General features: G+C 51.7%; 1 protein-coding gene and 1 long non-coding RNA gene across 2 annotated transcripts in view; one reads left to right on the forward strand and one right to left on the reverse strand.

Moving 5' to 3' along the window:
• ENG (endoglin) overlaps nt 1–26,991 on the forward strand; it is a 31,167-nt gene that overhangs the window by 3,359 nt on the left and 817 nt on the right. The window contains exons 2-14 of the mRNA XM_025475241.3: nt 5,167–5,309; nt 14,376–14,516; nt 17,268–17,430; nt 18,065–18,230; nt 18,477–18,603; nt 19,013–19,187; nt 19,404–19,552; nt 22,545–22,682; nt 22,897–22,935; nt 23,463–23,579; nt 23,869–24,120; nt 25,656–25,710; nt 26,785–26,886. Of these exons, the coding sequence (XP_025331026.1) occupies nt 5,167–5,309; nt 14,376–14,516; nt 17,268–17,430; nt 18,065–18,230; nt 18,477–18,603; nt 19,013–19,187; nt 19,404–19,552; nt 22,545–22,682; nt 22,897–22,935; nt 23,463–23,579; nt 23,869–24,120; nt 25,656–25,710; nt 26,785–26,886 (1,767 nt within the window). The remainder of the gene's footprint in view (nt 1–5,166; nt 5,310–14,375; nt 14,517–17,267; nt 17,431–18,064; nt 18,231–18,476; nt 18,604–19,012; nt 19,188–19,403; nt 19,553–22,544; nt 22,683–22,896; nt 22,936–23,462; nt 23,580–23,868; nt 24,121–25,655; nt 25,711–26,784; nt 26,887–26,991) is intronic.
• On the reverse strand, nt 317–4,347 carry LOC125755779 (uncharacterized). Its single transcript, XR_007413096.1, has 2 exons — nt 4,166–4,347; nt 317–2,210 (listed from the first exon to the last, which is right to left on the reverse strand). It is a non-coding gene; the product is annotated as an uncharacterized LOC125755779 (long non-coding RNA).

Raw genomic sequence — 26,991 nt, forward strand, 5'->3', positions numbered from 1 at the left:
TGATCAGCACAAGCTTCCTCTAGGGAATTGTCTCTAAGACACACTTTTCTGCCATGCTGTATTTTTTTTTTTTTCCTAAAGAACAAACATGTAGATTTTTAAAGAGCAATTTAATTACATATTCACTTCAGACTACTCCTGAAAGAGCATAGATAAGAAGGGGGAAAATGACTTCCCAAGTTCTTTGATTAATATAGGCATTGTTAGCATGCTGGTGGGTTGCCTACTAGTTTTCGTCTAGTTTTTTTTTTTTTTCTGAAGATTTTATTTATTTACTCATGAGAGACACACACAGAGAGGCAGAGACACAGGCAGAAGGAGAAGCAGGCTTCCTGCCGGGAGCCCAATGTGAGACTCGATCCCAGGACCCCGCCATTATGACCTGAGACGAAGGTAGATGCTCAACCACTGAGCCACCCAAGTGCCCCTTTGTCTAGCTTTTTAAGGTAACTTTAATGCAGATGGGTCAATATTTGAGAATCTTGGGTACCCTTCTTATGACCCAGAAGGTTTCTATGTTGTCATGTAGACTCCATAACTGTCCCACTATGGTTCCAGAATATTCTTTCCCTTGAATGTGCCATCCTGTCGTTTGTCTAATGAATCCCTTATTGTTGAATATTTAGGTGGTTTCCCCAATAAGGCTAGTTATAAATACCACCACCAAGCACATTTTTGGTACATGCATCTCTTCCTGTATTTTGGAGTATTTCACTTGGATAGAGTCCCAGAAGTGTAGGGGTGCTGGGATTTGAGGCCCATGTTGGGTGGCTGGGATCAGAGTATTTCTGGTGTGGACAAGGCTTCACTGGAGGATGGGGCAGAGGCGGGACTTGGAGCCCTGTGGTACCTGCCACCTGTGTGGGGATCTGGGCCTCTCCAGAGAGGCGAGTGACATGGGACAGAGACAACAAATATCCATCTCTTCGAGCCCACACTCCAGAGCAGCTTCCCATTTGCCAGGAGGTAAAAGAGGAGCTGTGTGAGCCAGGAGAGGATGAGACCCCGGGGACAGTGGAGACAGGACCGTTGAGATTCTCTCTTGTCTCAGCCAGACAGAGAGTGACACTAAGACCTGGCTCCAGCCCTGGCACTGGGACCTCAGCCCTGGAGGCTGAAGAAGACCATCATCCTGGGCTGAGCTGACTTCGTACCTGGGACCAGGATGGGGGTGAATAGACAAATGTTACTGCTGACACTGATTGAGCACCCACTCTCTGCCACACACACAATGCTCTAGACCTGATGGGTACCATCAGATTTAACCTTCACAAAAGCCCAGTGAAGTAGACACTTGTCTCCCCCATTTCACAGCTGAGGAGCCTGGGGCATAGGCAGGTGAAGAAATTTGCCCAAGTAACAGCCCAGAAATGAGCAGCTGGGGTTTGCACCCTGATTCTAACCACTGCAAAATACTGCCTGAGGGGCAATGAGGTTTGGTCCCCTTCTTGTCCCCGACACTGGCCCTCCCAGCTAGAGTGCCACTGGATTGGTTCCGACGAGAAGACTTTCACAATAGGGCTTTGAAGGTTGAATAGAAGTTGACCAAGAGGTCAAGTAAAGGAAGACCACTGGTCTGGGAAAGAGCAGGGCAGCTGCAGGGAATGAGGTGTGTTTGGAGGAGAAGCTCACCTCTGCCCAATGGGCGTAAGTACTCATGAAAACAGCTGCCGGGCCCGAGCCACCTCATGCATCATGGGTCCCCTGGGTGCCATGCAGCTGTCATCTGCACAGTCTCAGCAACTCGATGAGGAAGCTATTGTGATTGCCACCATACCCATTGTACAGATAATAACACTGAGGCACAGGAAAGAAGCTGGAAGTTGGCAGGATCAGGATCTGAACCTTGGTATCGATCAGATCCCTGCATTTCTTTTTTTTTTTTTAAGCCTTTATTTATTTATTCATGAAATACAGAGAGAGGCAGAGACTTAGGCAGAGGGAGAAGCAGGCTCCTCAAGGGGAGCCGGATGTGGGACTCGATATGGGACTCCAGGACCACGTCCTGAGCTGAAGTCAGATCCTCAACCTCTGAGCCACCCAGGCGTCCCAGGTCCCTGCACTTCTTAATTCCACATTAGGTTGTGGAGTGTGGAGTTGTCCCTGCAGGCACTGAGGAGCCTCAGGGAAGACTGGAGAAGGGAGCCTTGAGGCCTCGCTGGGGGTGGCTGGGCTGGAAGTTGGGCCATCCGGGAGGCTGGAATGGGACCCTGAAAGGAGCAAAGGATGGTTGGATAGCTGGGTGAGTGAAGAAGAGAAAAAGCCTGTGAAAGGCTCTGCCCTGGCAGACACACAGCTGCGAGGTGGATCCTGTGTGCAAGAACCGGATCGCCTGGTTCAAGTACAGACACTGACACTTAATAGCGGGGCAGCCTCAGGCAATTTCTTGTAGCAAATTCTTATACCTGGAGGATCTTGTCTCCCCAGGCGTCAGATGGTTACAATAACAGTACCCATGTGTATGGCTGCTGCAAGGATCAAATGAATGAATTCATGTAAGGCCTCAAAACAGTGCCTGGCTCTCAGGAAGCATGATAGAAGCTGTTTTGCAAATGGAGAAACTGAGGCCCAGAGAAGTTAGGCTTTTGCTCAAGGTGACCATCGTTTTGAGGGGGAGAGCTGGGATTTGACCCAGGCTGTCTGGCTCTGGAGTTGCTTTCCTTGACCATTGTTCTCTGTGGCCTTTCAAGGTGCTGGGGTGCCCCACGTGGAAAGCCCCGAGGTGGCTCTGTGCTCATGGGTGGGGGCAGAGGAGGAAGGGGACAGAGGTGGGGAGGTGGCTCTTGGGTCTCTCACTCGGGCCAGGTCACCCAGGCCCCTAGCGGCGCCTCCTTCAAGCTGGGTCCCGGGAGGCCCTGGCGTTTCCCTTGGTGCCAGGGGATTGTTTTCAGCTCTGTCTGGGCCCGCCTCTGGCTCCGGGAGACAGGCCCGGGCGTCATACTCCCTCCTGTCTCCCCATTCTCGTCTGCGGGGTGGGGGCAGCCAGGATTCGAAAAGGCCCCAAAATAAATGGACCTCTTATCTGATCTCCCAGCCTGGCCTGTTATCTGATCATTACATAATGGGCAGGCCCATGGCCTCTCCTGCTGACGGCATGGAGGAGGTGGCCCTGGGCAGCCCAGGCAATCCAGGAGGAACTGGGGTTCCTGGAAGTCTGGGGAGGGGGCAGGGAAAGTCCGAAGGAAAGGAGGAAGGCACTGAGCTAATCTGCAGACCAGACCCCAGGTCATATGGAGAGAAGTGGGTCTGAGGCCCAGCCTGGTCAGCCATGTGCCATGTGACTCCAGCACATCCCACCTCTCTGGGCCTCAGTTTCCCCATCTGTATAGAAAGAGTTTGGACCAGGTAGCAGCTGAGAGGTCTGTGTTTGCTGATAGGGAAAGAGAGAGAGGGTGGGGAGCCCTGAGGGGCTTAGTGGGTCACCAGGGGGTAGACAGCAGGACATGCTGTCAGCCCTTGCATCTGTCGGGGTGAGGAAGTCTGCTGGCCTGAGGCTCCAGAGTCCTCCCCATCAGAGGTCTCTCACCTGCAGACCACCCCTTCCCACCACTTCACCCCTGCCCCCTAAGACAGTCCATTCTTCTCCAGTTACTGAAGTCAATCAAATAATTGTAACCAAAAGAACTGTTCTCATAGTCTTCCCAACATCCTCAATGGGTTATGTGGGTTCTAATTGTCCTTTTACAGATGAGGAAACTGAAGCCCAAAGTGGTGAAATCCTTCACTAAAGCCACATAGCTAGGAAGTTCAGGCCTGAGATTCAAACCCAGGTCGGCCTGGCTCCAGGGGCCTTGCCTTGAATCAAAATGCCACATGACACTTGCACTGTGACACCCACATACTGGACAGGGCCAGGACAAGGAGTTACAAGGCCTGGGCCTCCATGGCTGCCAAACGTCCTCGTCCTGAACTTCTCCCTCCCAAGGCGCTGCTGGCGGGTGGCATGGCGGTGGCCAGGGACGGCCATCTTAAGTCCTTCTCTGACCTCAAGGGGTCCTGAGCACAGGGAGGCGGGCTTTGGAAAAAGACAGCCCAATAGCCTGAGCCTCCCTACCCCCATCCCCTGAGCTGGCGACGGCTGGACGTGAGGCCAGCTCCTCCGCGCCCATCTTTGATCTCCAAGAAAACAGGAAGTGAGCGCGACAAGATGGAGACACAAACTTACAAACAGTCTCCCTTTCTCTGTCCTCCTTCCCTCCTCCGGAGCCCCCCCTTCCTTGGCACATTCCTTAGGACGAGGTGTAGGGGCCTCATTTCCTCTTCCTCCTCTGCTGGGTCAGGGTGAAATTCCATTCCCTTCCCTCAGGACCTGTGTTTCCGGGCAGCCCAGGGGCAGGCTCTGCGGCCCAGGCCTCCTCCCACTGTCGCCCTCTGAACCCAGGCCGCCCTTCTGGCTCGCTCTGTCCCTTGGGGCCAGGAGGCTCTCAACCCTCCTTGGCCCCATTCCTCCCAGCCTCCTCAAGGACCAGGATGGGAGGCTTTCTTCTCTGGATCTTATCTCTCGTCTCCCTTTAGAGTGAACCAGCCTGGAGGCTTGGAGTGTGTGCGCCTGTGAGCTAGGGTTGCCAGACATAGCAAGTAAAAATATAGGATGCCCAGTTAAATTTGAGTTTCAGATAAACAGTTAAAAATGTTTTTTTTTCAGTATAAATATGTCCCATGCAATATTTGGGATACACTTATACTTTTAAAAATTGATCGTTTTGGGATGCCTGGGTGGCTCAGTGGTTGAGCGTCTGCCTTTGGTTCAGGATGTGATCCCAGGGTTCTGGGATCAAGTCCCACATCGGGCTCCCTTCATGGAGTCTGCTTCTCCCTCTGTCTGTGTCTCTGCCTCTCTCTTTGTCTCTCATGAATAAATAAATAAAATTTTATTTAAAAATAAATAAAAATAAAAATTGATCGTTTTTTATTTATTTAAATTTAACTGGGGGTATCCTGCATTTGATCTGTCACCCCTACCCCTAGTCTCACTGTGATATTGGGCAAGAGACTTTTCCTTACTAAGCCTTAGTTTCTCTATCTATGGAATGGATATATGATATCTACCTTGTGGGGATGCAGATAGCCCTAAGCCAGTGCCAAGCCCTAGGCCCTCAGAAAGTGGGAGTGATTGTCACCACCTTATTCTTATCTAGTGCTCTCTGGGCTGTGCTTCCCCAACAGGTCTTGCAGAAACAATCCATTGTGACTTACAGCCTGTGGACGCCGAGGTGACATACATTACAAGTCAGGTTTCTGAGGGCTGCGTGGCTCAGGTCCCCAATGCTACCGTGGAAGTTCATATTCTCTTCCTGGAATCCTCAAGGGTGAGTGCCTGATGGCAGGGTTTGGGGGAGAGAAAGACAGGACCAATGGGATGAGGGGAACTTTCCTTGTGGCTGTCCCTGGAACAATGGTCGACGTCCTCAACAGAGCCACCACCAGCAGGGAGATGTCGGCATCTCCCAGGGCCAGTAAGGGATGGCATTTCTGGGGTTGGCATCATGGAGGTCTTCTGGATGCCATAAGACCCAGGTGAGAAGGGCTGGGTTTGGCCAATAACTGGATGGAGAAGAGCCAGGTGAGTGGTGGAACGGACCAGGTGTGCTGTCACCTGTGCACCTGCAATGGTGGGGAGCTTGCTGCTTCTCAGGGAAATGAGCTCCCCTCTAGGCAGCTTGGATTTTGAACAAGTGCTTCCCTCACTGAGCTCAAATTTCCCCCACTGAACAACTGTGACGTGGCCAGGCAGCCCACAGAGATCGGAAGCCAGTGATGTCCCCTTGCAGACCGCCATCCCTACTGGGGTCCAGCCCTAGTCTAAGTTCCTCCTAATGATAATAACTCACTGAGTGCTTACTATGTGCTAGCTTCTGCCCCAGGCTCACTGTGTGCTGGATTCTACGAGAGGCTTACTATGTGCTAGGTACTATTAGGGATCTACTAAGAGCCAGGAATGGAGTTCAATATCATCCATATATGAAGCCTCCCAAGGGCCCATCTGTCAGAGTCTGTTAGTACCCCCACTTCTTGGAGGAGGAGGAAACTGAGGTGAGACTAGAGAGGTGAAGCCAACATGCCCAAGGCCAGAGATCACACTAGATTCCAGAAGACCACGAGCTCAGCTATCACCTGGCTCCCCAGGAGATCCGTGTTCTGGCAGCATCTGGCCTGCCTGGGCTGGTGGCCACACCTGGCTGGTGTGGCATCAGGTCCTGATAGCAATTTAGTGGCGTCAGCTCAGCAAACCTATAGCCAAGCTGCCCCTGAAACTGTTGAGTTGCCCTACATTTGTGTGGTGATAAGACGGTGCCCAGACCACCAATATCGGGGGGCCTGCTCCCCACCGCCCTGCCTGCCACCAGGACTGTGGGCCTTGATAACCCCCAAACTGAGATAGCACCAGGCACACGTTACATGGTTTCCATAGCCATTGTCTTTTTTTTCAAGTTTGGTTAATGATATGGAACCTAAGATTGCCCTCTGTAAGTTCACTCTGTTCTGATGACCCAGTCTCTGTGCCTCCTCTGGGTGCCTGGGATTCCCCCACCCTAATTACTCAATAACAGGCCAGAGTCAGAGAAAAGCCCCCTGCCAAGTGCCTGAGTCTATGGGAAGCCTATGTATAGACAGCCAGCCAGGATCCAGGGGATTGGTGCTTTCTCGGGGAGCACAGGGCAGAGGTACTGCAGCTGCTGTGGGATTAGACAGGTCTTCCTGAAGGAAACAACACTCGGGTGGACAGGAGCTCATGGGGTGAAGGAGAAAGTAGAGGAGAACAGAGGGCAGAGTGAATGCCCAGGCTGAGAGGACTGTGGGTCCAAATGGGGCTCACAGTGGCAGAAACTTACAGTTCACCTTGGGGCAGGACCAGGGAGATGCAAAGGCCCTGTCACTGTATATTAAGGAGTTTGGTCTTTATCCTGTGGGCAGTGAGAGTCATTGGAGGGTTTTTAGGGGCATAGGAGAATGCCAGTATAACTCATGTCATCCTGGAGCTCATGACAACAGAACCTCCCGTCATCCTCTGCCTCTTTCAGAGAATTCAGTCCATGGAACATCTGGTTTTTATTTGTTTATTTATTTATTTTTAAAGATTTTATTTATTTATTCATGAAAGACACAGAGAGAGAGAGACAGAGACAGAGACACAGGCAGAGGGAGAAGCAGGCTCCATGCAGGGAGCCTGATGCGGGACTCGATCCCAGGTCTCCAGGATCACACCCTGGGCCAAAGGCAGATGCTAAACCGCTGAGCCACCCAGGGATCCCCTACACACAGTTAAGAACATGGGCTCTGGAGCCAGACAGTCTTTGGATTGAACTTTGGCTTCCCAACTTACAGCAGCATGGCCTTGAGCTGCCTCTCTAGGCCCTGGCTTTCCACAGGAAATATGGGGACAATAATATTATCTCCCTCACGGGGACTTTGTAAGAATCCAGTGGGGTAGGGCAGGCAAATATTGAGGGCAGGCCTGCCCAAAGTGACCACTCATCTTATTGTAGCTCCACTTATTGTGGTTATAATGGCTCCTCTTTGGCCTCCAAGACCCTCTTCTTGCTGGGCATGCTATAGTTTCCAGAACATCTTCACATCAGTCAACTAATTTGATTCCCAAAGGTTATTGCTACAGTTAGCTAAGGCAGGGGCCATGAATCTCTTTTCAGAGGGAGAAACTGAGGTCCAACCTGATAGAGCTGGGCCTCCCCACCAGGTGGTCCTGGCCTTCCTGCCCCAAGGGCCCATGATCTCACTAGACCCTATGCTGTGACATGGAAGGCACCTCCCTCCCCGTGTAGCCCTAGAAATCAGGTCCACAGCCTGAGAGTCCACCCCCGCCCCCCATACACACTGCTCTGTACCCAGCCTGTGTAGGCATTGACAGTGCAGAGAGAAAGCAGACCCGATCTCTGCCCTTGAACTACTCTCAAGCCAGGGGAGGTAGAAGCAGGTATCAGCAGCCCTGGTACTGAGTGATGGGATTGGCAGTGGGGGGCACACAGGCCATGGAGGGAAAGGGGGATTAGTGAAAGGCTCTGGGTGTCTAGCCAGACAGAGGGGAGAGGTGAAGGGCATTACTAGGCAGGGGGCACTGCACAAGTAAAGATCTAGAGGCCAGAAACATGAGCTGGCCTCAACAACCAGCGCAAGCCCTCCCGACCTTTGGCTGCCTTCTTCAAACTCTGGCACACAGAAACAGCTTCCCTGTCCACCCAGGCATAGCCTCCGAATCCTCAGATTTCCTGTGGGTGGGTGTACATGAGCTGTGGCAGCCAACAGGCTTAGGGAAGAGAGATCCATGGCAGACAGACCAGGGGGCTGTTGGGCAGGGGCTCTATCTCACTGGGTCCCTGAAGGCAGGCTGGAGCCTGGATTCCGGGAGGGGGCCCGGGGTCACATCCTGACCCGCGGAGACAGGAAACTGGCCTGGTGTCTCAGCGATTCCCGTCACTCTGCACAGATCTGCTGTCTTCCTAACAAACCCCAGGCAGCCAGGCCAGAGCTGGGGCAGCCGCTGATTCACCCTGCTTCTGGGCAAACCTGGGGAACTGAAGACACTCCACCCACCCCCAAGCAAATGGAACCTGCCAGGCTCTTGCACTGACTCATTCTTGACCAGAGGGGCAGGCCAGGCTGCTCAGGCAGAGAGGGAGAGTGGGAGGGGGCCTGGGCTCCCCCAGACCATCCCAGGAGGCCGTTCGTGAGGCCCACACGGCCCTCCGCTGGCCTTCTTCCAGCTGCATTCCTCCTCCAGGATAGGGTATCTGCAAGGCTAGAGGGACATCCCCATCCAGAGCCTCACCTGTCCCCGAGTTCGTGCTCTGGGTCCCTGGGCTCCAGAATTCCCTGCCCATATGTGCTGTGCCTCCTCCTGGGGCTGCGTGGGGCTCTTTCTAGTCCCATTGTCTAGAGGGGGTTCTGTGTGGCTGGTGGGAGCTCCTCCAGACCTAAGAGGGGTGGGATGAGGTGATTATTTGTAGGGGCCAGACACAGCAGAGCTTGGGCGTTCAGGCTGGGTCTCTCACATTTATGCTCACGAAGAGCAGGTGAAAAGAAAAGAGGGTGGGCTGGGAGTTTGTATTCATATCCCAGGCCTTGCAAATAGTAGGGGCAGGTTTGGTGGAAGGGCACAGATCACAGGCCTAACACACTTTGTGGAGATAGTGACTGTGCTCTCACTGCTTTGTTTGCAGGTGGCCAGGTCAGGGTCAGTCTGGAAGTAAATATCAGGTGGATGGATGGATCACGGAAGGAAGGCACGAGAAATATACTTGCACATGAGCATTTGCTCAGTGACCATCCCCACAGAGTTAGTGGCGTCACTTGCTGTTCATCTCGAGCTGTTCAAGGGTATTAGCCTTGTTCTCTGCCAAGCCCCTGGAGGATAGAGTTGTGCCTACCTCCTGTGCCCCTTCAAGAGCATAGAAGCTCCAGGCAGGACTCAGCACTGGCTTCATAGATTAGCAAAGAACACAGGCTGACCAGGGGCCCTCAGCACGTCTCTCCCAGGGGGTTCCGGAAGCCCATTCTGTGTCCACCTGGCTAGAGACCATGTCTCCGGGATGCCAACCACGGGGACCCCCAGGAGGCAGGATGAAGTCCAAGGACCATACGATACTAGAACATCGCTGAGCCCAACTCCTCACTACACAGATGGGGAGACCAAGGCCCAGAGCGGGGATGCCACCATGAGGCATAGCTTTGACCTGCTCCAGTTCTAGCTAACTGCTGCCCACCCTTAACACTGACCTCCCCAGACCGTGGCAGTCCTCTGGATGAGTGGGCAAGGAGGAAGTCACAGGTGATGAGAGCCAGTCTACTGCTGTGTATTTAGCTGGGCCCTGGACACCCCCATTTTGCAAGCAGAATCTCACCAATTCCTCCCAAGTCTACGAAGTGGGCGTATCATTCAGCCAATTTTCCAGACCAGAAAACTGAGGCCCAGAGAGGAATCGTGACTGCCCAGGGTCACAGGTTAATGACTGAGCCCATATTTGAATTCAGGTCAGTCTGGCTTTGACCCATTTCCCCTGCCATCCTGCCCGTGTGATCATCTGAGCCTGCTGGGGTGGATGGAGGGACGGCTGGCTCCAATCTGGCCGGCTCCAGTCTGGCCCTAAGAGGGTGGGGGCTGCAGGCAGCCCCAAGGCTCCACTCCTAGAAGAATTGCTGGAAGCAACTTTCTATAAGTGGCTACTAGTGTTCAGGGCCTCCTCACCGAAATCCCCCCTTCCCGCCACCGACGCCTGAGCCAACAATGCATCTGTGGGACACTAGCACAAAAATAGCAACGCGGCCTCCCGCCCACCCACTCAGGGAAGGGGGGCGTGGGCCCAAGTTGGCCCAGGCCAGACCTGAGAGCTCCTAGAATTCCCAGGCTGCTCTTCGGGAGGCTGGGTGCTGGGAGGTGGAGGGGGGCGAGTCAGACCCCTCTCTTCCCCCCTGGGCTCCGGGCGGGGGCAGAGGGGGAAGTCGGTGTGTGGGGGAGTGACGGTGATGATGAGTCAGGGCTCTGGGATGGAAATGTTTGCTGTGGAAACTCAACTGGGGTTTTCTGGTAACCAATTGGCCTCGGCGGGGTCTGGGAGCTTGGGGACCCCTGGGGGGTGAGGGGGAACCCAGGCCTCCGGCCTCCCCAAGCATGCACGTGGTCACCTGCTGTGTGCCTCTGGCCCATGGCTGCCCCTCCTTGGGCCTCCACCCCTGCTCCCTTTCCAGCCCCTACCCCCACAAGGAGGGACACGGGGACAGCTGAGTGAGTGGTGGATGAAGAGTTGAGTTTCACAACACATGTCCCGAAGTGCCCGTCTCCCAATGCCCTCACCCTTAGCCTGGCCCGACGCTGACCTCTACTTCTCTTTTTTAACTTCCTTTATCGAGAGCCCTACCTGGTATTTGTTCCCAACCTTGTCCTCCCGAGTGGAGACCAGGGAGCAGTTGCCAAGCAGCAGCAAGAATGGATGTTCATGGGGCTCTTCCCTGCCAAATCCCTATTGCTCTGGGGCCTGCGGTGCTCTCAGGCTGTGGGTATCCACCAAGGGGCAGAGGATGGACCTCATCCACTGCGGCCCATCCACAGCATCTGCAAACCCCAGGGCCCATGCCTTTGCTGCATATGGGACTCCAAAGGTCAGTCTCCTGGGGGAGGACAGACAGATGGGACTAGACAGTGATGAACCGCAGGGCAGTCCAGGACAGCAGGGCTGAGAGAGGGAGGACACAGCCCAGGGGTGTGGGCTCTGCTCTGGCACCAGGCTGATGTCCACTGGACACCTGACTTCACCTCTGGCACATCCCTTGGCAGTTTCCCTTTCTGACCCTCAACTGATAAATCTGTAAAATGGGAGGCTTCCCGACTCTGCTTCAATAAAAACACATGTAACATGCTCAGTATAGGGCCAGGAACAGATTATGTTGAACCATGTGAAATTACTGATATTTAGTGGGTTTTTTTGACCGCTTTATCCAGGTAAAGTTTGCCCATTGAGAGTGTACAATTGAATGGTTTTTAGTAGATACACAGGGTTGTGCAATCATACGCAATTGTTCGAGCCAATAGTACATATACAATCAGGGCAAAGAGGTGGGAGGGGGTGGGCAGGTCCATTCTCAAGGATTCTCAAAGATTCTCAAGGATTCTAGCAGGTTGGCTGTACTGGGTCTTTCCCAACACCACCAAGGTGGGTCTCCTTTTGCTTAGGTTAATCTCAAGTAAGCCTGCCAATTATACTTCAATTTTTAAATAAATTAACAAATTAAATAAAAGTTTCAAGTAGTGATCACAATCTTGGAACAAAATGTCAGTTCTGACAATTAGCTATTTATTTCATATTTTACCAAAATATATTAAATCCACTTTTTAAGTTTTAAAGTGTTTAGAATGCATAAATATATTTTTTTTTAGTTTTATTTATTCAAGAAACCTCCATTCCCGACATGGGACTTGAACTCACAACCCTGAGATTAAGAGTTGCATGCTCCTCCAACTAAGCAGCCAGATGCCCTTAGGATGCATAATATGCATAATATTTTTAAACATTGACCTAAAAAGATATTTCGAAAACCAAAATGTTATAAACCTATTAGAAAACACTAATTAAAAAAAACACTGATTAATCAAAAACATGAACTTATCAAACATCATTTTTAAAAAAGATTTTATTTATTTATTCGTGAGAGACACACAGAGAGAGGCAGAGACATAGAGGGAGAAGCAGGCTCCCTGCAGGGAGCCTGATGTGAGACTAAATCCCAGGACCCCAGGATCATGACCTGAGCTAAAGGCAGACACTCAACCACTGAGCCACCCAGGTGCCCCTAAAACATAAATTTGAAACATATATTATTGTTCTATAAATTTGCATAAAAACAGAGATCTGAAGATAGGCAACATCAATAGCTCACTGAAGTGAAAAAGTTGCTTGTGAAACATTCAAATTGAAATCACGTTATTTGCTCTTTTGTTTCAAAGAGCAGAGTTACAAACAAAGAGTGACTATGGTGTCATTATTGACTAACGGAAATATTTCTGGGCAGATTTTTCCAGCGGCTGAAACACTCTATCTGGCTCTGTGACATCAGCTGGGGAAATGGCCAGGAGATAATTGGAAGTTAAATCTAAAACTTTCCACTGATGTCTTCATCTTGAAATACCTCTCTCCTTTTTGATAAGTATTTAGGAGATTTGGGGGGTCAGGTTTTATCTCTGTGCAGGGGCTGCCAGCTTCAGAGAGCGGCTGGAACTCACTGCTCAGAGAAGTGTTTCCATTAATCTTTGTCCCCGTGAGTCCATGGTGGGGCTCCTGAGGCATATCTCTGCCTGTTCACTGGTTCAGAAAGTCTTTGAGCAGAGCTGAGGTTTTTTCTTTCTTTCTTTCTTTCAGATTTATGTATTTATTGAGGCACCTGGGTGGCTCAGTTGGTTAAGCATCTGCCTTAGGCTCAGGTCATGATCCCAAGGTCCTGGGATCAAAACCCATGTCGGGCTCCCTGCTCAGCAGGGAATCTGCTTCTCCCTCTGCCTCTGCCTGCTGCTCCCCTGCTCATGCTCTCTCTCTCTCTTAAATAAATAAACATCTTTTTAAAAACTATTTATTTATTTATTTGAGAGAGTGAGAGACAGCACAAGCAGGAGGGGCAGAGGGAGAGGGAGAGAAAATCTCAAGCAGACCCCACACTGATCTTGGATCCTGATACAGGCCTTGATCTCACAACCCTGGGATCACAACCTGAGCTGAAACCCAAGCGCCCCTGAGGTTGTTCTTTCAATAGAAGCATTGCCATGGTGATTGCTGTGTCCTTTTCCTTCTTGGGAGTAAAGAGGTGTAGAAAAATGTGGTGAGACCATATGGTTAGAGCAGAGGCCTGCCTGGTCCACATCCTAGCTCCATATTTACCTGTTGTGTGATCCTGGGACTTCACCTCTCTGCACCTCATTTTCTTATCTGTTAAATGAGAATAATGATGCCTACCTCTTAAGATTGTCATGAGGATTAAGTGAGTCCATATGTAAAGGACTTGGAACAGTCCTGGCACATAGCACCGTCTAAGTGTTATTATTACTGAGGATGTGGTTGTGGTTGTTGTTATGAAGGCATTCTAAATGCATGCCCCGTGATAAATTAACATTTTTCATTCTATAGGTTCCTCTCAGGACTTAATGATTTCAAGTTCCCAGTCTCATAAAATATCAAAATGATGGTATTATATCAACAAAAATATGGGCATTTTAGTACTTTAAAATAGGAAGGCAGGGCAGCCCCAGTGGCGCAGCGGTTTGGCGCCGCCTGCAGCCTGGGGTGTGATCCTGGAGACCCGGGATCGAGTCCCACATCGGGCTCCCTGCGTGGAGCCTGCTTCTCCCTCTGTCTGTGTCTCTGCCCCTCTCTCTGTGTCTATGAATAAAAAAATAAAATCTTTAAAAAAATAAAAATAATAAAATAAAATAAAATAAAATAAAATAGGAAGGCAAACAGCAATACAGGAAACAGGGAAAGGCTGATGCCTCAACACTGCTGCCTAGGAATAGAGAAAGGGCACAGGATACCATCCAAGTCACGCGGATGCTCAACAGAAACAGCAAACTTGGATCTACTGTGGGATAAAGTTCAGGCTTATTGCATTAAAAAAAAAAAGTCTCTTTGGATTTGATGAGAGTAATCACTTCATATTCAGCAATATTCAGCAAATATTTTCTGAGTCTCTCCCAATGGCCAGGCACAGTGCTAGGCCCCGGGAGGCAGGGGCAGCCTAGTGGGGCAGGAAGAGTGGAGGGGAAGCTGATGGCAGGTGAGCCTTTACTACTGATCCAGGTGGCACAGCCCGTGCAAGCCTGACTGGTCTGTGTGTATGTGTGTGTGTATGTGTGTGTCACTTTCCTGCCTCCACTCTAGGAGCTGTCAGAGCTGGAGCTGACTATCCAGAAGTCCAAGCAAAATGGCACTCGGCCCCGAGAGGTGTTCCTGGTCCTCAGTGCAAAGAAGAATGTGCTTCTGCAGTTGCAGGCCCCAGGAATCCCACTCTACCTGGCCTTCGTGAGTGTGTTACTCCCAACTGTGGGCTGAGGTACTGGCCGAGGAAGGCCCCTGCTGTCTGCCTCCATGGGCCAGGTTCTCCTGCCCCAGCAGTCCTGCTTTTCTTGTTCATTCTGACACTATTGCCTGGTGAATATCATGGGGCCCTGACTGAGAACCCAGAAGGCTGCAGGGGCTGGGGTGAAAAGCCCAAACCCAGATGTGGGAGTCAGGTTTATGGACAACCCTGGCCAACTCCAATCCTCTTGCAGAGCCTCAGTTTTCCCGTCTGTCTAGTAGCAGAATTGGAATCTGTGACATATCATTAAGTAATCTTGTCTCTATCTCTGAAAAAGTTACAAGATATGTCTGAAAATATTTAAGTACAAAGGAAAAGGAAACCTAACAATGGAGTAATGGTGATTATGGCTGGGAAATGGGATTAGGAGAGACATTTATTTGTTCTTTACACTTTGTTGAATTCGCATTTGTTCTCATCAACATAGCCTACATTGGAGAAAAAGTATTTTGTAAAAACTCAAGTTTTAAGTGTCAGGCACATCCACCAGAGAGAGGAGGTCAACAGGTGGGGACCCACGGCAAGGGGGAAGGTCAGGGCTGGAAGAGGTAGAAGGCCCTGGAAAGTGGTCCCCAGATGGGAGCAGCTGCTGTTTCTAGCCAGAGAAAGCAGAGGGCAGGATGGGGGCGGACAGCAGAGATAACAAGGGAGAGAGAAACACAGAAAGAAAAAAAGAACTAGCAAGAGCCAGCCTGTTGTGGGAGGGACAGACACACACTCAGAGAGGGGGAGGAGGAGGAGAGCTGGGAACTGAACACAGACCCGATCCAGGGCTGCCTGGGAGACAGGCCCAGAGACCAAGACAACCTGGGCATGGGGTGTGGAATCCAGGCTTGCGGCAGGCACAGCAGAGACAGACGGGGAGGAGAGGGCCACGTGAAGGCCCAGGGAGCCCTGGAGGCCAAACACCGGCCCAGCCCCCTGTGTTTCTTCCCTCTGTTCCCAGTGGGGTAAATGGAGGCCCTGTGGAGAGCAAAGGCTTGCCAGGGCTCCTCCTCCCCCTTCTCTCTTCCCCCGTCTCTCCTACCCCTTCCACGGCCCTGCAGGCAGGGATCTGAGCCCCAGCGTGGCACTGGATGACGTAGGGAACATGAAACGCACCGGCTGGGCAGGAAAGTCAAGCAGCTGCTGGCCGTGGCCTGGGTCACGCCTTCCTCCCCAGAGCTAAGAATACTCTGGGATGGGGGTGGGGCACTTACTGTGGGAGCTGCCAGCACCCCACACACACACTCCAGCTACCTGAAGGGGGCAGGGACTCCCCCAGAGGGGCCACAGTCTGTTTGGAGCTTGGGCCTCGAAGTCTAACTCAGCACCAGGCAACTGACAAATGCCTTGCCTTTAATCCCCAATTTTATAGATGATGACCTGAGAGTCTGACTGGGTAGAGGTCCCCAACCTCCTCCTGCTCCAAACCACACCCTTGCCCCTCCATTGTGGGGGCTGAGTTCCTCATCCTAGCACTCAGCACTATGTCCCCTTGTTTAAGTCCTGGTCCTTTCTAGAGGTGTACCATTCTATGGTATCTTGCTGACTGCTACTGCCAGGCAGTCCCCCTTAGTATCTAGCCTGAAGCCCTTAAGGTGCTGTTACTTCAGAGCAATGCCCCTGGCTTTGGAGATGGAATGCAAAGGAACTCTGAGTCTGGGGCCCCAAGAGCTTCCTCTGAATCCTTTGGCTTCACAAAATACCTCTTCCAGGAAGTCTTCCCTGCTTCTTTTTTTTCTTCTTCTTCTTTTTTTAAAGATTTTATTTATTTAGTCATGAGAAACAGAGAGGAGAGAGAGACAGAGACACAGGCAGAGGGAGAAGCAGGCTCCATGCAGGGAGCCCGATGTGGGACTCGATCCCGGGTCTCCAGGATCACGCCCTGGGCTGAAGGCGGCGCTAAACCGCTGAGCCACCCGAGCTGCCCTGCCGTCTTCCCTGTTTCTTTCTTCAGGCCCACCAGGGTCGCTCCTGAGGCCTGGACAATAGAGTCAGTGAGGTGCTAGAGCCACCCAGATTCCCATCCCTGTCCATCCAGAGACCTGTCTTGCTCCCTTGTTTCTATTAAATAACATCCTCTGTCTTCTGTTGTTTCAAGTGACTTGATGCACGACTAGTTTCTGGATGGTAAAATCCCCAGGGCAGGGATGATCCCATTCATTCATTCATTCATTCATTCATTCATTCATTCATCTGTTTCTTCTTTCCTTCCTTCCTCCCTTCCATTGTGCAGGGAGCACCTGCTGTGTGCTAGGTACCTGGGTAAAGCTGACATATCAGGATCCCCCATGCTGGGCCCAGGGCCTGGCACAAACTCATGTATTTCTCAGTCAGTGCCTACTATGTGTCTGGCACCCTGCAGGGATGATGTGCCTCACAGCAGATGCTGTGCCTCACAGGCCCTAGCCAAATGGTGTTACAAGTGTGGGTTTTATGAGTAAGACTATGGAGGGGTGGTCAGGTGGACAGGTGGATGAACATGGATGTGCATCCATCCAGCACCTTAGGCATGGAAGGACAATGGGACAGATCAGCTCAGGGTAGGGGGGCTAATGAGGGGGCTCTGAGCTGACTTCATATCCATGAGCCTCAGCATTCTCAGCCCTGCCTCCTCCACTCAGCCTCCCCAAAATACCTTCCAACCTTCTGAATGGGACAGGGGGCTCAGGCCCGGGAACAGCATTCTGAGTCATCATGTGTCTTCCCAGAACCCCAAACTGATCTTCCAAGGGCACCCAGGAGTCAACACCACGGAACTGCCATCCTTCACCACCAAGAGCCAGCTCCTCGCCTGGGCGGATACCAAGGGCTCCATTGCGTCTATCGCTGAGCTGAATGACCCTCAAAGCATCCTCCTCCGTCTGGACCAAGGTCAGCTTCCCCAGCAGCCTTTCTGGACTCAGGACTCAGCTCTGAAGAAATGTGACTTCCTCTGGCCCATTCCTCAGATGTGGACACTAAGATCCACAATGGGATGTGATTTGCCCCAGGTCACATAGAGCAAGTCAGTGCTCTCGGGACAATAATTTGTGACCTAGGAAGCAGCACTTTTATATTATTTATTGTGCACCTACTATGTGCTCAGTCCTATGCTAGGCACTTGGGGACTCTGTGCAGTCAGACCCAGGTCCTGCCATCCTGGAGCCAACACTGGTGAGGTGATCACAGTAAACAAGTATAAAGATGAATAAATTCCCTAATTTTAGGTCACGGTAAATGCCATAGAAAGAGGAGAGTGAGGTGATGTGCTGGTGTTTGCAGGGCTGCACCCCTAACTAAAGCTTTTATTAACCCTGTGTCCATGGATAAGGAAACAGGGCAGGGGTCTTGCCTCCAGTCACTTGGCAGTAGTGGTAGAGAGGAGATTTGCATTCAGGCCCTCCCAGGCACCCCACTTCTTTGCTGCTCCACCCTGCCCACCCCACCTTTACTGTGGGTGAGGGTGGGCCTCTGTATTGGCGCCAGGCTGCTCAGGGAGGGAACTGAAGTGTGCTTGTCCCCACAGCCCCGAAATCACCGTCCTTCTGCAATCTGGAACCCCTCGTGGACATGGGCCACACACTTGAGTGGAGCCCGCTCACCCGGGCCTCTGTCCGGGGCTGCCGTTTGGAAGGCGTGCCTGGCCACAAGGAAGCGCACATCGTGAGGGTCCTACCAGGCCCGGAGGCCGGGTAAGGGTGCCCGCCCCCGGGCCCGCCCACATCAAGCCCCACCCCGGCTAGGTGAGAGAGGAGCGGCCTCTACCTTAGCTCTGGCCCCTCCCCCTCTGGGCTCCACCCCACCCACTCCCACGCCCCTCCTACCGGCCTACACCTGCTGCCCACCCGACCCCAGGCCTAGTCCCCTCCAGACCCGGCTCCATCAGGCCCCACCCCGCATTCCCGTCCTGCGCTGAGCCAGGTCTGCCCCCACCGCAGGCCCCGGACAGTGACCGTGAAGGTGGAGCTGCGCTGTGCTTCCGGCGATCCCGAAGCTGTGCTTATCCTGCAAGGTCCATCCCATGTGTCCTGGCTCATCGACGCCAACCACAACATGCAGATCTGGGTGAGTCTTGCTCCGCGACCCGGACAGCCCTGCGCAGGCCTCGCCAAGGCTCTCGGAGAAAGAGAAAACCCCAACTCCCTGCATCAGCAAGCACCCCAGCCCTGAGCCTCTTCCCCGGTGCACTAGCTATTCCTTCTTTAGACCTTCACCCGGGTGCCACCCCCTCCACAAGGCCTTCCATCATCCCCTAGGGAGGCCCCTACCCCAGCCCACAGGGTCAGGGAAGGTTCCTGGAGAAGAGAACCTCAGGCTGATTTGAAGGACCAACAGGAGCCAGTAGAGGAGGGGAGGGGGTCCTCAGGGGAGGAAACAGTAGGAGCAAAGGAGAGAGTGGCACTGACGCCTGGCATAACCCTGCCAGGCTGCGTGCCCCCCTGACTGTGTCTGTGGCTCCCTGCCCTATCATTAGACCACTGGTGAATACTCCTTCAAGATCTTTCCAGAGAAGAACATCCGTGGCTTTGTGCTCCCAGATACACCCCAAGGCCTGCTGGGGGAGGCCCGGAGACTCAACGCCAGCATGGTAGCATCCTTCGTGGAGCTCCCCCTGGCCAGTGTCGTCTCGCTGCAGGCCCACAGCTGCGGTGAGCTCCCTCTTCCCTTCCCTTGCCCTCTACTGGGGTCAGTAGCCACAGTGCAGTGAAGCACCACGTGCTGCCATAGGAACAGGGCACTTGTGTCAGCCCGTGGGAGCCCATCCTTTCCATCCACAACTGAGGACAGTGACAGTAGCTAGTCACTTCGTGCCTGGTGCATGGGGAGTGCTCAGTGACTTGCCGGCCGTCCTCTGTGCTCTGCAGGTGGTGGTGGGCTGCAGACCTCTCCCCCACCTGTCCAGACCACCCCTCCTCCCACGGAGAGCTGCAACCAAGAGCTGCTCCTGTCCCTGATCCAGCCCAAGTGCTCTGAAGACGTCATGACTGTGGTGCTCAAGAAAGACCTCATCTCGGTAAGGGAACCCCTGCCCCTCCAGCCCCAGGGTATGTGGGTAGCTGGTCCTTCCCTTAGGCCAAGAGTCTTGGGGTCCTGACCCTGGCAGGGAGGCAAATCACATCCCTCTGCAAGCCTCAGCTCTTCCACTTGTGAAATGGGCTTGATGATGGTACCTGCCAAAAAGAGGTCTGACACGTGGAGCCACATGTCGTGTACAGTAATTGTTCGATAAACAGATACTAGTCATCATTAATGAATCCTAAATGGAGGCTGAGCTGGGGGGTTACTTAATATCTGTATGATACAATACCCATCTGACTAAAGAACGAGGATACTTACAATAACACCAGATTTTTTTTTTTTAAGATTTTATTTATTTATTCATGAGAGACACAGAGAGAGAGGCAGAGACACAGGCAGAGGGAGAAGCAGGCTCCATGTAGGGAGCCCGATGTGGGACTCGATCCTGGGATGATCTGAGCTGAAAGCAGATGCTCAACCACTGAGCCACCCAGGCGCCCCCAGATTTTTTTTTAACGTGAAAAATTAGGGAGAAAAAATTTCAATCTTCCTGCCCAAAGACAATGGCTACCAATATTTTAGTGTTTCTTTCTGGAATGTGTTCTTGGTGTATTTCTTTCTTTCTTTCTTTCTTTTTTTTTAAGATCTTATTCATTTATTCATGAGAGACACACAGAGAGAGAGAGGCAGAGACACAGGCAGAGGGAGAAGCAGGCTCCATGCAGGGAGCCCGATGTGGGACTCGATCCCGGGACTCCAGGATCATGACCTGGGCCGAAGGCAGCGCTAAACCGCTGAGCTACCCAGGTGCTAATCGGCTGAGCCACCCAGGGATCCCCTCTTGGTGTACTTCTTTTTTTTTTTTTTTGGTGTACTTCTTATATGGTGTCATATCCAATGCACTTGTCTGTCTCCTGCTATATTCACTTAATGTATTTTTAGAACTTTGACATATACTTAATGTCGCTTTAATAAGCACAAATTATTCCATCATATTGGCATGCCATAATTAACTCCTCCCTTGTTAGACATTTAGGTTGCTTCCAATTGTGCAACATTATACATACACAGAAAATATCACCATGCATTCTTTATATAATAGATTGTTTTCTTAGGCTGGATTTCCACATTAGTGAGATTTCTGGGTCAAAATGCATGAATATTCTGTAAGCTTTGATATATGTTGCCAACTCACTTTATAAAAGATGATTCCTATTTTTCACTACCAATTTAGGAGAGAGAACTTGACTCTCTCCAGACTGTTATTTTTGTTTAAAAGAAGTCTTTGCCGGGCACCTGGCTGGCTTAGTTGGTATAGTGACTCTTGATCTCAGGGCTGTGAGTTCGAGCCCCACTTTGGCTTGGGCACAGAGCTTACTTAAAAAATTAAAATATATAATTTTTATTTATTAAGATTTTATTTTATTTACTTATTTATTCATGACAGAGAGAGAGAGAGAGAGGCAGAGACACAGGCAGAGGGAGAAGCAGGCTCCATGCAGGGAGCCCGACGTGGGACTCGATCCTGGGTCTCCAGGATCACGCCCTGGGCTGAAGGCAGGCGCTAAACCGCTAAGCCACCCAGGCTGCCCCCAAAAATATAATTTTTAAAGCTATCAAAACCTTTGGCAATGTGAGAGGTGGGACATGATGTTCCATTCTTGCTTTAATTTCTAATTCTTTGATTTGTAGTGAGTGTGGTCATGACTCCATGTGACTTATAACCTAAGGCTCTTTAACAATGTAGTTCAGCATTTTTCTTGATTTTTTAAAAATTTTTACTTATTTATGATAGTCACACAGAGATAGAGAGAGAGGCAGAGGCATAGGCAGAGGGAGAAGCAGGCTCCATGCACCGGGAGCCCGACGTGGGATTCGATCCCGGGTCTCCAGGATCGCGCCCTGGGCCAAAGGCAGGCGCTAAACCGCTGCGCCACCCAGGGATCCCCCATTTTTCTTGATTTTTATGAGCATTTTACGTAAAGAAAAAACTTGAGGGCCCTCTGTCCACCATTCTAATTTGAAATAATGTTTGTTATAGTTCAAAATTTTGGCTACAGTGATTTTTGTGTTTTGGGACATTTTATTTTTTTTTATTTTTTGTTTTTGTTTTTTTCTTTTTTTTTTTTTTTTTTGTCTTGGGACATTTTAAAACATTGGACCATCCTAACTGCCCATCTTCCCCTGTGTGATTTCTTCTAACCTGAGGCAGGAAATCTTGGCCAGAGGTTGACAAATCATCTATGATCTCAGCAATCTTTAGAATGACACTCAAATCTGTAAAGTCCATGTGGAGTTAGCTGGATTCAAGTGGGCTCTCCAACAGCTCACTCAATGCAAAGACTCTGAGTCTCTGACCCTAAGAGCGTGAGGGAAAAATTCTAAGATTGATTCTTCTAAGACAGGAGATAGCAAACCCTGGCCCTCTGCCCGTTTTTTGTAAATAAAGTTTATTAGCTTACAGCTACACCCATTCATTTGCATACGTTCCATACCTGCTTTGGGCTATGATGGCAAAGTTGAGTAATCACAACAGAGTCCACATGGCCCACAAAACCTAACGTATTTACCATCTGGCTCTTTATCAGAAAAATTTGCCATCTCCAATTGTCTAGGGTTCAGAGACTGGATTATGCTGGTGGGATCTCCATGCCCCTGGGGCTGTGGGCAATGATTATATGTAGGACTCAAATGAATACTTTTAATACATCTGCACTTATTCTAATATATATAAGTAGCAAATCAAGCTCATGATGTCACAGATATTATTGCTTAGGACAAGGCTACGTACAAAAGTGAGTGTAGTTCAGGTATTAAGTCTTAAATGGTGTGATCTGGTAAGACCTAACAGAAAAGAGGAGGAGGGGAGAGGAATGCTGTGACTGGGGAGCCCTGAGTTATCAGTCCTGGGAGCTGGGGTGTGAGGAGCAGGCCCCAGGGAGCCCCGCGCCTCCTGATGGTGCCCTTCCACTCCAACCCTGGCCCAGACACTGCGGTGCACCATCATGAGCCTGACCTTCTCAGACCCCAGCTGCCAGGCTGAGGACAGAGATGACCAGTTTGTCCTGCGCAGCACTTACTCCAGCTGTGGCATGGCAGTGACAGAAAACGTGGTCAGTAATGAGGTAAGAACAGAGGGCGGGCAGGAAAGGTATCGGCCAGCTTAGCTGCTGCCTCCGACCTTCCAGGCCAATGGGCCTTTGAGAGAGGGGTATGATGCTCAGTGGGAAGACAAGCTTAGCCCTTGGTTGCCTCAGTCTCCCCATCCATAAATGTTGGGTGGGATGCCCTCTGGAGTACTTTCTGGCTCTGACCTGCTCCTTGGCTCTTTTCCTGCAGGTGGTCGTCAACCTCTTCCCAAGCTCTTCACTGCAGTGGGTGAGATGGATGGTTACCATGCTAACCCTTCTGGTTCAGGGTCCTGGCGCCCTTTCCTGGCCTGAGAGGGGAGCAGGACTCAGGAAACTCAGGCCCTGATGCTATAAGCCATGTTATTACCTTCAGTATGCCTCAGTCTCCCCTTCTGTACAATGGAAGCAGTACTGTTTAGGGTTCTGTCCTCAGCCTCTCAAGTCAGAAAGTTGTAGTATATACTGGCTGTGTGGTCTTGTGCAAATCTGTTAAGCTTCCTGGACCGAAGGTCACATCTGTAAACAGGGGCATAAGAGATCTCCCTCGTGGGGGTGCTTATGAGCAGTCCCTCACATGACACATAGAAGAACATTCACCCAGGCCTGGCCCAGAGCAAGTTCTTGATAAACGTTAGCTTTGTCTTTTTTAAAAAGGTGATAACGAGGGTTGGCCAAGCAGCAAGTCAGGACTGTGGCTCGTATTCCTACCCCCACCCCTTAGTATTCCTACCTGGAGCCTCCCAGACTGACCAAGCCCCCTCCTATCTCCCACAGAAGAAGGTTCACTGCATCAACATGGAGAGCCTCTCCTTCCAGCTGGGCCTGTACCTCAGCCCACACTTCCTCCAGGCCTCCAACACCATCGAGCTGGGGCAGCAGGGCTTTGTGCAGGTACTGGACTTGCCCGCTCAGGCCTGCCCGCCCCTGGGGTTCTCAGAGCCTTTCTTTCCACCATCAGTACAGAGAAGGTGTGCAGTTAACTCCCCAGCAGGGTGCAGGGCGGCGGGGAGACACAGCAGTCAGACACTGGGTGGAATGTCCCCCCCTCCTCATCTGCTCTAAGCAGACCGGGGACTGTCCTTCCACTGCCAGGATGGAGCTCCTGAATGAATCTAGCTTCTTCCATGAGGGGAGCATTGAGTAACTGACCATGCCTCGTCACTCTTACCTACCCACACAGGTGAGCATGACCCCATCGATCCCAGAGCTCACGCTGCAGCTAGACAGCTGCCAACTGGATTTGGGGCCTGAGGGAGACACCGTGGAACTCATCCAGAGCCAGACAGCTAAGGGCAGCTGTGTAAGCCTACTGTCCCCAGGCCCTGGTGGTGATGTGCGCTTCAGCTTCCTCCTCCGTGGCTACATGGTGCCCACACCCACAACTGGCACCCTTACCTGCACCGTAGCCCTGCGTTCGAGGAGTCTGTCACCGGTGAGTGGGGCCCCAGCTTCAAGGGTGGCTTCATGTCTAGAGTTTCCAGGAAGGGGTAGAACAGCCCATGATGTGGGGCCAGCTGGCAAGGGGCAGAAGAACCACAGATTGGTGTAGGACTTCTGCCTATCACGGCTACTCCTTCTGCCACCCTACAGTCTTCTGATGGCTTTGCTGAGTATGGGACATTAGTAGGATTTGCAGCTGTGTCCATCCATCCTTCCTTCGTGCTTCCATCAATCCTCCCATCTATCCTTCATTCCTTTTTCTTCAATCCATTCATCTATTCATTCTTCCTTTTCTTTCTTCCATCCATCCTTCTACTATCCATCTTTCTTCCCAACCACTTATCCATCATCCACCTACCCTTCCTTCCATCCATCCATTCATCTACCATCCATCAATTTGTCTGCCATCTACTCATCTTTTCATTTGTGTCTTCCACCCATCCACTTTCCATCTTCCATCTATCCATCCTTCCACCCACTCATCCTTCCACCATCCATTCATCCTTTGCATCCATCCATCCATCCTTCCTTTCATCTATCCATCTTCCATCCATGCATTCTTCCATCCTTCCTTCAGCCTTCCACCATACTTCTTTCCTTCCATCCCCCCTTCCTTTTCTTCCTTTTCTATCCATTCTTCCGTCTATCCTTCCACTCATCCCCCACCACCTATCCTCTCACTATCCATCCATCCATCCAGCCAGCCATCCATCCATCCATCCATCCATCTTTCCACCATCCTACCCAGCCATCTACCCATCATCCCACTTTCCCAACCAGTCATCCATTCATTACTTGATACTTCTCACCATCCCACCAAGTCATTCACTCATCCATAGTCCTTCCAACCATCTCAGTCAGCCAGTCAGGCTCTTACCATCCCACCCACTCATCCATTGATCCATCCACCAAGGAATCCACACACTCCCCCATCTTTCCACATAGTAGTCACCAATGTCACTGCATTAAACAGGAAATCTCAGTGAAGACGGTTAAGATAAAGGACACCAAGTTCTGATTTTCTTCTTCACCATCCAGTGGAGATTCCCATCCTCAGGCACACAGCCCTAGACACACCTATCCTCAGGTCCTGGCATACAGAAGGGTCTTCAGGATTGGAAACTTCTCTGATTGTATGAAGCTAGGAAAGCGTTTGTGGCCATTTCTGAGTTGGCCTCTCCCCCACTACCCTCCATGAGCACGGGCCTCTGGCTAACCTGGCTCATCTCTCCCAGGTGTTCACAAAGGTCACAGATGCAGTGCAGAGTGCCTCCGCAATCCTCGTGGGATTCGGGCACCTCCCAGGGAACATCCTAGTAGCAGCCAAAGGTTGTCCACCCAATACCCTTCTCTGAGCACAGATCTCCCAGGACCTGCCCACAGGCTCTTAGCTAGAAAATGGTAGGATGGGACCCAAAGCCACGGCCCCAGGGTGGCTGGTGACAGGCCAGGGTCACTGAGCCAGGGAATAAGCCCCGAAGCTGCCTCCTGCAGGCTATGCTATCCACCTCTCTTTTCCTCCCCCAGGAAACCCACAGAACTATCTCCATGCGTCTGAACATCGTCAGCCCTGGCCTGCCTGGTGAGTCTCTCTAGGGTTCCACTGGCTGAGGCCAACATGGGACCTGATGGATAGCCCAGAGGGGTGCAGCATAGACACATGCAGGAAGGACCCCAAAGAGAGCAACTCTGGAAGGAGGGGCAGAAGGGTCCCCTTGCAGCCTAGCATAGGATCTGTGCTGTATCTGCTAGATAGAGAGCCTTTGCACTTGACTACCCCATGGACCAGATCCCAGGCATTTAGTTTTCTCTAATCCCCATAGTTGCCAGCTGACCTTGCTTGGTGGGGGGAAGGGGCATCCTGAAATCAAATGAGGCAGAAGGCATGTTGCGGCAGGGCTGGCCTCACCTTCTTAAGGCCCCCAGTGTGGAGGGGGCCCCTCAGTCCAGCACTCTCCAGCCTCCTCGTTTATTCCCTCTGGGCCTGGGCCCCCACAAAGCAGAAAAGGTCACTGACATTGGGGGCAGAGGCTGAGGGGTACCTGCTTCCTAGCCACCCTACTTGGGTCAGAATGGAGCTCCCAACCCCAGCCCATGACCAAGAGAGCACGGCTAATTACCCCACAGCATAGATGGAAACTCAGTATCCAAGGGGAGGCCCATAGTCACCCGGGAGTCAGGAGTGTGGACAGAACAAGGCTTGGGAAAACCCAAGAGCAAGCAGATCTGAAGAGCCCTCAGAAGTACTCTGGCCATTCTTACCATAGTATAGGGCTCAGAGAAGGGCAGGGATTGACCTAAGGTCACACAGTGGGGTGGGGCATGCTCTGCACTCCCAGGCCCCCTCACTTGGCTCAGATTACACCATCCATTTTCCCTAAAGATGCAGCTCCATCAACCTTGGAAGGCAGACGCATGGCCCAAAAGCCTGATAGGGCTTTCTAGGTATATGGTCAGAACAGCCATGGCTTAGTGCCAGGCCTGGGTGTGATGAGTCCATTTGCCTGATGAGAAGAGACTGAGGTCCAGAGAAGTCAGAGTCAGTGGCTGAGCTGGGATTGATGCCCAAACCTGTGCTCCTGGCCAGTACCACACAGTAGGGTGCTAGGGAGGAGCCACAGCACTGACCACAGCCATCCTTCCGTTGCATGCTTAGACAAAGGCCTCGTCCTGCCCGCTGTGCTGGGTATCACCTTTGGCGCCTTCCTCATTGGGGCCCTGCTCACTGCTGCACTCTGGTACATCTACTCGCACACGCGTGAGTATCCCAGGCCCCCACAATGAGTGCTCAGGACCCCTCTGCCACCATCACCTGGGGGAGCCAGGGGGAGCCTCTGGGGGAGTGGGGAGCCCTGGCCGGGGC

The sequence above is a fragment of the Canis lupus genome, chromosome 9, assembly GCF_003254725.2.
Source record: "Canis lupus dingo isolate Sandy chromosome 9, ASM325472v2, whole genome shotgun sequence".
NCBI classification, from domain to species: Eukaryota; Metazoa; Chordata; class Mammalia; order Carnivora; family Canidae; genus Canis; species Canis lupus.